General features: G+C 39.6%; 1 protein-coding gene across 1 annotated transcript; it reads left to right on the top strand.

Moving 5' to 3' along the window:
- Positions 1-320: 320 nt before the first annotated feature.
- Positions 321-10784, top strand: LOC103811112 (vinculin; the record flags this gene model as incomplete). The annotated part of the gene is made up of 8 exons (XM_009084063.1): positions 321-429; positions 1417-1719; positions 2303-2427; positions 2885-3070; positions 6113-6322; positions 8506-8709; positions 9332-9436; positions 10051-10784. Coding segments are annotated over 8 exons (1389 nt in total), but the record flags the coding sequence as incomplete, so codon positions are not given.
- Positions 10785-11515: the final 731 nt, after the last annotated feature.

The raw sequence follows: 11515 nt of genomic DNA, 5'->3' as shown, positions 1-11515 counted from the left end.
TGTAATAAGTATTGTACTTTAGTGCTTTCAAGAGCACTAAACTTTTTGATGGTTGGATGATCTTAGCTTAGAGCTCTTTTCCAACCTTGATGATTATTAGATATATAAAATATATTAGTATGGAATTGGAGTTCCAGAAAAAAGTATTTGTGCCAATTCCAGAGGTATTATAGATGTTTAAGCAGCTAGATGTTGCAGTAGAATTAATGAACTAGTATGTCAAATGAGGAACTACACATCCAGTCCTGAAAAAACAAATGCACATTCAAGACTGTGTGATGTTGATATATGCTGATAACTTAAATGTTTTCTGTTGACAGGTAGTATCAGCTGCTCGTATCCTCCTGAGAAATCCTGGAAATCAAGCTGCTTATGAACATTTTGAGACCATGAAAAACCAGTGGATTGATAATGTAGAAAAAATGACAGGTAAAGTAGGATTCTTGGTTGGGGATCCTACCTGTGGGTAGCTAGTTTGTATAGATTTTTTTCTCCATTCTGTTTGGATTGATGAACCATGCTTAAGAGTAGTGGCTGGTTAAAAAAAAATTTTGAGGAGTAGGAATGTGCTGACTCCAGAAATATGTGTATGTTACAGCATATACACAATAGCTGGGGCTTCATATGTGTCAATACTGAGCTGCAGGGGTGCAAATCCAGCTTTAGTTCTTTTGTGGGAAAACCAGAATGCATCAGTTTGTTTGCCATTGCTATTCTAGCAGAGTATCACTGTGACAATTAAGGGTTTTTTGGTATAATCTTGGCATGTTGAAATAGGACAGATAATTAAGTGAGGGTAAGGAAATGTTTAAAATGTTGCAACAGCTTGATTGAAAACAATGAATAAAACAAAGCTACTGATCTACTGAATCTTGCTGAGACACTGAAGTGTTTCAGTCCTTCCCAAGTGCAGATGCTTTGCACTCATCTGCTGAACACGTGACTGTGTAATACCTCCTTCTCCATCCCAATAATTAACGTGTGGGTATTTCAAATCTCACTGCCTTGTCACTGTGGATCACCCTTATGTAAAGCATAGCCAGAGGGATATTTCCTTTTGAATGCATGGGAGAGGTACAACAAGTACTGAATATGCTTAAATAGATTAAGTGGGAGGAAGGAATCTCTGCTGCATATGCTGTCTAAGCCAGTTCTTGACTGAAGCAACATTGCATGACGGATGAATAAGAGCTTGGGCTGTCATTAGCAAGCTTGACCGTGGTTACTGTTCATAGGTACCACAAAATCAGAAGTTAAACTGCAGTACTGTATTCAGTCTGATTCCCATGGCCTCCTCTGCTCTTCCCCACCCCCTAGTTCTAAAATACTTTTCTAGCTGTGAACTGTCTCTGGAGTACTCAATATTCCCTTCCACAGATGAAACTAGAATATTAATGTGCTTAACTTTTGTTCCAGGCTTGGTGGATGAAGCCATTGATACTAAATCGCTGTTGGATGCATCAGAAGAGGCTATTAAGAAAGATCTTGATAAGTGTAAAGTTGCCATGGCCAACATGCAGCCTCAGATGTTGGTAGCTGGTGCCACCAGCATTGCCAGACGAGCAAACCGCATCCTGCTGGTAGCAAAACGGGAGGTTGAAAATTCAGAAGACCCTAAATTTCGGGAGGCTGTTAAAGCAGCCTCTGATGAGCTAAGTAAAACTATATCACCGATGGTAATGGATGCTAAAGCTGTGGCAGGAAACATTTCTGATCCTGGTAAGGATTCAATCAGCTAATTTCAAATGTATGTTTACTGACTGAAGATGACATGAAGTCATGCTCATTTTTTCTCATACAGCTGTGTATCCTGTTTTATGCAAATACTGTGGACAGTTAAATCCCAGAATGATGAAATCAGGGTCACACCACTAACTGCTGTATCCTTCTCTGTTCAAATGCAGTCAAAGGCCTTTGGCATATTCAAGGGAAAAGAATTCAGCATTGTAGTTTGATATGTAATTTCATAATCTTAATTAGAAGTATTTATCACTTGTTTTCAGTAGTACTACTTCATATAAGAAAATATTACATAATTTCTTTTATTTTAAAAGTGGTTCAGAGAATTACTTTGGCTATTGGCAGTGACTATTACTCAGCCTAGGCTTTATTTTATGCATGTTGCATATGACAGTAACATTTCAAACATGTAAGTTCACTGTAAATAATTTGATGGGTTTCAAATACACATATAAATGTTCTTGGCACAGCCCATTATAGAAGTAATTTTTGGGGGTAGTGTTCTAAGTATTACAGAATGCTATTAAACTGATATTAAACTGGTAATGGGATTTTTGTTCAGGTTTGCAGAAGAGTTTCTTGGATTCTGGATACAGAATTCTGGGAGCTGTGGCCAAAGTGAGGGAAGCCTTCCAGCCTCAGGAACCAGATTTCCCCCCTCCTCCTCCTGACCTTGAACACCTTCATGTAAGTGCAGCATAGATGGTATCATAATATACAGTTGTCACTGACATGTGAATTACACACTGAACACCTTCATGTAAGTGCAGCATAGTTGGTATCATAATATACAGTTGTCATTGACATGTGAATTACACATTGAAATTACTTGAGTATATTTTTATTCCTTAGAAATAAGATGCATTGTCTGGCCAGCCATAAATACAAGTAGCCTCAAGCGTATATTTTTATTCCTTAGAAATAAGATCCATTGTCTGGCCAGCCATGAATACAAGTAGCCTCAAGTCTGAAAAATACCAATCCAGTCTTCAAGAGATTAAAACATGTTATTTTCTTTAACAGAATGCACTTGATAAACTGGAAAAAGGCTTGAGGTCATGCAATTATGTCTTGCCATGACACCATCCTTTACTCGATCTGTGCTCTATTTCATTGTACTGACTAAGACTTTTGCCTTTCTTAGCTGACTGATGAGCTTGCTCCTCCAAAACCACCACTGCCAGAAGGTGAGGTTCCCCCACCCAGACCACCACCACCAGAAGAAAAGGATGAAGAATTCCCAGAGCAGAAAGCAGGAGAGGCAATTAATCAGCCCATGATGATGGCTGCTAGACAGCTGCACGATGAGGCCCGGAAATGGTCTAGCAAGGTAAGGAGTTGCTGTAAGTGTCTTGTGCTAAAAGGATTATCTTGTATTTTTATTTTCGGATCAGTGTGTTCTGTCCAAAGTCAGTTGTCTGTTGCAGAGTCTTTTATAGACCAAGTAGTAAAAACACTGCTGTAGGAGGAATCAGAAACCCTTTCAAGTTCAGAGTGAACTAGGGTCAACTGCTCTAATACTTAGAATTGCTAAAATGCTTTATTAACATACCCCTGGGAGCACAAATATTCCTTGTATGCTAAGCTGTGTGATCCTTGATGCTAGTATTGCCTAGAGAGCCACTGATCCTTATGCCTTTCCAGTCTGACAAGCTGATTTCTATATTTAAGTGACTTTGAAAAGTCTGTATGGGAAAGTCTGTATGGATGTTGCAGATGCCAGCTGCAGGAATCGTGAGCTGGTTTGTCTTAATTCTGGAAGGAGCTGCAAGTTCCTTTGCAGTTAATCTGGTGCATGTCTTAATTCTGGAAGGAGCTGCAAGTGACTTTGCAGTTAATCTGGTGCTTTTATGATGGGATAAGTGACCATATATAGGTGACCTGGTCTCATGCTGTTTTTGTAGTCAGTCACATTAGCTATCAAGGCTTAAGTCCTTAATTTCCTTACCATTTCAGTGCTATGACAAAGTAGTGTCAGTTCATCTGTCTCAGAAATGCTAATATCACTTTGGGTTTTTTGCCTGCCTTTCTTCTCCTGTGCTAATATCACTTTGGGTTTTTTGCCTTTCTTTCTTCTCCTCCTTCCCCAAAAGCTACATGCTTTTCTCTAGCAGAATCTGAGTAAGAACCTTTAAGATTTAGGCTTCTGGAAGTGTAAATTAAAGGGTCATAATCTGGCTTTTTAAATCTCCCCATTTTTGCTCACCAAATTAGATGGTGAGTGAGAAGATAAACTTGAATACCTTACAGAATCAACATCACTGCTTTGGCCTTAAAGGAAGGACCTGGTTTGGAAGTACAGATAAAGTACAAAAGAAGTTCTGCAAATCTATTTAGGTGTCTCTTCCCCAAAGTGAAAAGCTCTGTTTTCCCTATACTTCTGGATATACAAAACAGATTTTTATGTTACCAAAGAGACAGAACTGGAATATATTAGTCATCTCAGAAGGTAGTTTTGAAGCTAAAAGCCTTAATTTCAGCTTCCTAAAAGTGTTTTGATGTTGGAATCCAGAATGGGTAACTTAACAATACAGAGCAGGTAATAAAATGCTTTTACCATGTATATACTAAATTACCTATATATACTATATGCATTCCAAATTAAATAGTGCAACTGTTGAAATATTTATCCAAGCCAAGCAGCAGGCCTTAAAACTCCTTGCTCATTGTGAAAGACCTCTCATCTCAGTGACTTGAGATTATAAAACACTGTTTTCATTGCTGTTTCTTTAATTTGAGACCACCAAACCAGGGAGCTAGCCTATCAATCATCCTAATTCTTTTTTAGCAGTACTATTTTAGCAATAACAGTTCAGTTATTCTGACAATGTTTTGGGGTGAAGAAATTTTAAAAACACTTTTGTAGTCTCTGAAGTCACTTTATTGGGTGGAAGAAGGACTGATGTGGTGCTACTGAGGAATATAGGTTAGACATGGAAAGACAAATAAAAGGTCTAGCTCATACTAAATCACAACAGAGTTTGTGTCAACTGTTTTTTTGCATTTTTGCTAAATGACTTTAGTCCCCTGGTACTTTACCTATAGAAAAGTGGAAGGGTGAACAAGTATTTAGTCTTTAAAAACTATTGATAATATTCTTCATTCTTGTAAGAATTGAAATCTATTTGTTTTTTTTCTTCTTCTGTACAAAAACTCTTATTCCCTCAGTGGCTTCTACCTTTCCTGTGCTCCATTTCTCTCATAGGACACAAACCAAACCCTGTCTATTGCTTTAGCTTTCCCTGCCTTTCTCCCTCATTTGGATACATCAGAGAATGAGAGATATTTGGAAACTTTTCATTAGATTAAGACTTATATAAAAAATGCCTTTGAAGGTGAGTTGATTTGGCCTTATATGGAAATTGCAGCTTCCAGAACATGTGTGTTTTTGTTGGTGTAGATGTTTTTTTCTATAAAAGGCCATATCTTAAGCAAAACACAGTTGTGAATCCAGTTTTTGGTGAGGGTAGCTTGACTTTTATCACACTTGGCTTTAGTCGAAGAAACACAGTTAGTAAACATGTAGACTATTTTTGTATTAAAATGCTGCTGTAATATTAATGCCTGTATTGTTATACCTCTTACTTCTTCCTTGAGTTCTACCCTAACAAGATATTTGCTTGAATCCTCTTTTCTTGAAGGTAACGGATACAACATATTGTGGCAAAACAGTACCATATGTTACATAATCCTCTTATTCTACTAATTCTGTTTCAGTCTTCTGTAAGAACTGTAATATTCACAGTATTCATAACATTCAGTATCACCTCTTCATTTCATGATCTGTTTTTGCTCTTTTCCATGTTCTCTGTAGTACATCAGTACTCACTTCTACAGTGTCTTCCATCCCATCGTTGGTTTTGCTCTACAGCAAGCAGTGTCAGTGGTTTTCATGTGTTCCTGCTGTTATCTCCTCTTATCACATATATGAATGGGCTTCCATACAAAGCTTTTTATCTGCACAAATGCCACAGTCATCAGCTGCTGTGCCTGCTTCTGTGCAGTCAGAACGGCTTCACTGAAACAGAAAATCCATTCATTTCACCGTTGTCTTGCCAGAAAAATGTTGTTCTGTGAGTCAGCCTCTGTAGAAGCTGTATGCTCAGCTGAAAAATGTTGCTGCATATTTGAATTGTGACTTCTTAATATTTTTGGTAACTTTGGTTCACAGGTGAAATGTTTGTTTCTTTCTGCTAATCTTATATTCCTTCCCCTCCTCCCTCTGACCTGATCCTAGAGCTGCCTTGTCAGATCCTGAGAGGCCAAGAGGATGTTTTGGTCACTAAAACTGCTCAGTTGGTGCTCTTCTACCAAATTCTGCTTCTTGTACTAACTGTGCCCTGTTTCTCCACCCTTGCTGCCACCTGCAAAGCCTGATGTGACTGTGATTAATGAAGCGGCTGAGGCTGGTGTAGATATAGATGAGGAGGATGATGCAGATGTTGAATTCACTCTCCCCTCTGACATTGAAGATGATTACGAGCCTGAGCTGCTGTTAATGCCAACCAATCAGCCTGTTAACCAGCCCATTCTGGCTGCTGCTCAGTCTCTGCATCGGGAAGCAACCAAGTGGTCTAGTAAGGTACTCCTGAGTCCCTGGGGACTGATCCGCGTGCATCCAGCCATTGGAACGCTGACACATTTGCACCACTCTTGATCCCTGCTGGGCCCTGCCATTCTGAATGAATAAGTGTGTCTGCACTTCATTTTAAGGACTGAGAGTGGCTTCACGAGTTTGCTAGATCTGTTTGTCAGTGCCGGATTGAAGCTTGATTTGGGTCACTTATTAATATTCAAAGGCTTCCTCTCCCTTTGCATCTGCCTGGTCTTCTTTGTTCTGGCAGGTTTCAAATTGTAATAGGGGTTGTCTGCCCTCCCCCCTCCCCATTCTTTTTTCCATCCATTTGGGCTACCTGGGAAGCCATGGTTAATGGTTTCTTAATGACTTCCAGATACAGCAGAGTATACAGCATTCAAGAAGTCATTTAACATGTCTGTTGTGCTTTGCCTCCATTGATGCCATCAATTAAAATCCCTTCCAACAAGGAATGGCTGTGTATGGCAGTGTTTATCGAAGAGGACTGAGTGACTGCTGCTTGCACTGCGCTGTGTTGCAATGCTGGTCTTGAGAGAATTCTTTAACGAAGAAGCTGCACTGAATGCTGTTAGCTGCTGAATTGAGATCGTGTTTCTATGAAACCAGTGGAAATCTAACATGAGGTTCAGACATTCACAAGTAGCCTGTCTCGTCTGTCTAAGCACAAATGTTTGCAAGACTGGGCACTTTTCATAGCATGCTGCAAAAAATAAGGTTGGTGTCCCATAACAAACAAAAGTTAGGGGTATGTGTATATGTATGTGTGTGTGTGTTTACGTACATGGATACACTAAACTATTTTAATAAAAAGGGCTTTAAAAATGTTCTTGTCCTTTTCAGATTCTGATGCTTGGATAACTTGTTAGAGGGCTTCGTAAATGACACTGGTCCTAATTTCTTGATCCTTCTACGGGAAAACATGGAAAAGCTTTGTGTTATGTCATTTGCATCCTAACTGGTTATACTAGCAAACTGTTTAACTAATAGGTCACGGTAATGAATAGTTCAGCTTCTTGTGTCACCTGTATCTGTGAAATGTCTGGGATACCTTCTGGAATTTGCTCATAGTGAGTCGTGGAAGTGTGTGCACAGGGGTAGAGAATACATTGGCTGAGTTGGGTTCTTGCTGGGTACTCTTTGCTCTGAACTTTGTCAGTCATTAATTGTAGTATGAGACCAAGGAAAGAGTATGCGAATACTTCAGCTCACTCTGCTAATCTCTCATCCACACAACAGGAATGCTTCCAGGCACGGAATAGTTCACTTTTGACTAAAAACTTTCTACAGAGGGGAATAATATAAACATACTAACAGACTACTAACAATGGATCAGCTAGGTCTGCTTTCCCTTGCACTAGGTTTCTCTCTGGAACAGTGTATAAGAAATGGTTTTGCCTTGGCCTTACTTCCCATTTCAAATATTTCTCAGATGTATTTCTGTGACTGTAATTTTTGACGTAAAAGAAATCTGGATTTTAATGTAAGCAATAACACTATCTTTTGACCTACCACATTCTTCTCTCCTGGAAGCTTGATTTTAAAGGGGGAGATTTTATCTGAAAGGAAGATTTATTTCCAAGGAACAACTTTAAAAAAGCAGTAGTTGCATGTCATTTCCACATTACCTGTGACAACAGTTTTGTATGTCAGATTCTGTTCCATTTGTCCTTCAGCATTATAGCAGCACAGATGATGCTTTAACAACTTCAGTTTCAGATACCACTGAAAATTTTATGCTCAACTGTTACAACTGCCACTATTTAACTTAATCAGTGCTATTTGGTTTAACAGCTATTTAGCACACTTTTTTAGTTTAAAAAAAGTCCTTATATATATATATATATATGGAATTTCAAATGCTAATAACATGCTTTGTCTTAAAATCTAGTCAGCAGAGCAGTGACTCTCATTCCATGGACAAAACTAACACTTGACAACTTCTTTTTCAGTTTTGAAGCAAACTTTTTTCCTGAGTGTTAGGAACAAAAATGTCAGAAAATGTAATGAGTACAGATTTTCCCTGTTCCTTGAAGAAACCTCTTCTGTCTTCACAAATATTTCTTCCATTCTTAACTTCTTCCAAGTGTTGCTCCCAAAATGTAGACTGCCATTCAGTCGTGACTTCAGCGAAGCTTCTGTCGTGACACTGACTGTGCTGCTCTCTGCAGGGGAACGACATCATCGCTGCTGCCAAGCGAATGGCTCTGCTGATGGCAGAGATGTCGCGCCTGGTGAGAGGAGGGAGCGGCAACAAGCGTGCCCTCATCCAGTGTGCCAAGGATATTGCCAAGGCCTCGGACGAAGTCACCCGGTTAGCCAAGGAGGTGGCAAAGCAGTGCACTGACAAGCGCATTAGAACAAACCTCCTGCAGGTAATGAGCTCACTTGTAAGTGCCTCAGATACTTCTTTTGCTGCTCCTCTCTTAGTGTGGAGGAGCACAGGAGTCGTGCCAGTAAATCATGTGTATCTTTCCTAGGCTTGTAAAGTTTTGTCAAGTTCTGTGTCTGTGTTTAGATCCCATATATTCTACCAAGTTAGGATTTGATTGCACGTGAACGGAAGCTGCTCACGTCCAAAGAAGTTTTGAAAAAATACTGTGCTATGAATACTGGTCTGTCCTAAGTCTGCCTTGTTTTGTACTTCATCTGCTCATTCCTTTTATCAAAGAATAGTAGCAGAAATAGAACACTCCATAGTTTTTTCAGTCTCAGCCAAATATATATACACTGTGCCATTCCTAACCAAATAGACCCTTGAGGAACATCTGGAAGAAAGGACGAATGTTGGCTTTGACCCAAAAATTCCCAAAGCATGTGAAACAAGATTCAAGTATCCCACCAATATTTATCAGAAAGTCTTGAAGATTATATGATCCCCTCTGTGCTTATTAATTTTCTCGTAGTAAAATTAAAAAGCTTATATGAAAAAAACCCCAATAGATAATGTATTGGTTCAATTTACAATGTGTGGTGTTTTTTATCCCCGTTCCGTAGGTCTGTGAGCGAATCCCAACCATCAGCACACAGCTGAAAATTCTCTCCACTGTCAAAGCTACCATGCTGGGCAGAACTAATATCAGCGATGAAGAGTCGGAACAGGTAAGAGGTGTTAAAACTGATGATGGTAGCAGGGAATTGTTGCTCAGTTTTACAGGGAAAAATACACAACATGTTCTCTCAGATGTGTTCTGGGACTGTGACGTTGGGAAGTTCACCTCAGCTGTTTAGTGAAGATGATTTTAGTGTAGTACCTTGGTGTCTGGCTGAAAAGCTACAGTTTAATAGAGGAACTCTCCGACAAGCTAGTCAGGTTGGAATGTGCTGATCCTGTTCCTGCCCCTCTGGTGTCCCAGACAGTCGCTGGGGAAGGACTCGGTGCCGACGGCTTGGGCTGGGGCAGCGGCGCCCCGTGCCGGACGTGGCGGGATCGGCGCTCTCCGACCTGTCCCACACACACTTCTTGGGTGGTTTGTGCATCTGAGAGGTGACTCTGCTTAGCACACTAGGCTTTGACTCAGATTTTGCACAGATATACAGGGAGAAACGGGAAAGTCTTGTTTGAGTCAGGATAACACTTGCTGCCTTTCAGTGGCTTTGCTTACTTTTCTCATCGTTAAAGTCAGCAAACTGATGCTTGGACTGGGAGGCTGTGCACAAAGGGTTTCCAACTTGGTATTTACTGATATATTGGGAATTTTTCTTTTTCTTGACAGGCAACTGAGATGTTGGTTCATAATGCCCAGAATCTCATGCAGTCTGTGAAGGAAACTGTGAGAGAAGCTGAAGCAGCATCCATTAAGATAAGAACAGATGCTGGATTCACTCTTCGCTGGGTCAGAAAGACCCCATGGTATCAGTAAACACTTGCCCACATAAGTATTGTTTTCTGTAACATAAAATGCCTTTTTTTGGAAACAGAAGAGATTTATTAACAGCAAAAGGTGCTGTATACATGAGCTTAAGACTAGCTTATGCTAATGCCCCATTCTAAGGGTATGAATTATAAGATAATGCATTTCAAATGTCTTTGGAACACATTTGATTTTCAACACCTCAAATTTTCTGCCAACACTAGACTGTTCTTAGAGATTAATTATTTTTTCTTTTCAAGATTCTCTTAATGAATTCTGTACTCCCAGAAGCACATTTCATTTATGCACTGTATATTCCAGTAGTTTCCATGTGATGATATAAAACATGGACCTCACTTTAAGCTTGTCTTGAGAGTTTAGGACACTATTGGTTACTTGGCAGTTTTTTAGAGACATTATGAAAACACTCAACTTTTCAACAGAATCTTAGCTGGCTGTTCTTAAACCATGCAGAAGTGATGGAAGGTGTGGGGTTTTTAATTAAAAAGGGGGGAGGTGGGGCAGGAGAACAGTTGTAAACTGAGGATTAAAATTCCATGTCTGAAATGATACTTTTTTTGCTTTTGATTTTTGCCTGGCAACAGTACTTTAACAAAAACTGGAGCTGTCTCTGTCACTCTCCTGTTGCCCTGTAGGTTGGCATTCCAGATTTCTCGTACTGTACTGAAATGTTTTGCAGTGGATGTTAGTGGCACAGTAACAGCTTAAGCCTCATGGCTGGAGACCTTAAATCATGGAACTCTTTCTCCTTGTTCAATTCAGCAGTGTATTGAGTTGAAAAATCCTGGTTCTCTTAAGCTAGCTGCATGTCCAGGACCAGAAAATGCCACATGCTGCTCTTTCTTTTTGAAAACCAAATGAGCACATGCAATTATCTTATTTCCCCCTTCCCTCCATCTAATGTGATTCCAGCCGCTCAAGGTGGAAATGAAAAGATAAAGTTTTTCAATTAAAAAAGGCCTTTTGCCTCACTGCCCTTGTTTCCAACAATGCATAAGGTTTTTGAAACCTGAGCTCTGCAGGGACATGAAACCCTTTTTAGATAGTCAGATGGCAACAGCAAATGGTGGTTCCTAATGCTGCACACACATGGTTATTTTCACAGCTTTTGGAGTTTGGAGGCTCAAAATCTTTTTTTCAAGTTCTAGTAATAATGAATTGAACAAAGTGTTACTGTACCTTTAAAGAGAATTCCTAAACAAAATGACAACAAAACTCCCCAAACTCCCTCCCCTGTACCAAAATAGACTTGTGATGTTTTTATCCTTCCATAACTGAACATGCCTTCACACACATATATATTTTT

The sequence above is a fragment of the Acanthisitta chloris genome, unplaced genomic scaffold (genome assembly GCF_000695815.1).
Source record: "Acanthisitta chloris isolate BGI_N310 unplaced genomic scaffold, ASM69581v1 scaffold24491, whole genome shotgun sequence".
Taxonomy (NCBI): Eukaryota; Metazoa; Chordata; class Aves; order Passeriformes; family Acanthisittidae; genus Acanthisitta; species Acanthisitta chloris.
Note: the sequence above shows the minus strand (reverse complement) of the source record. Positions and strands in the feature narration are given on the sequence as shown.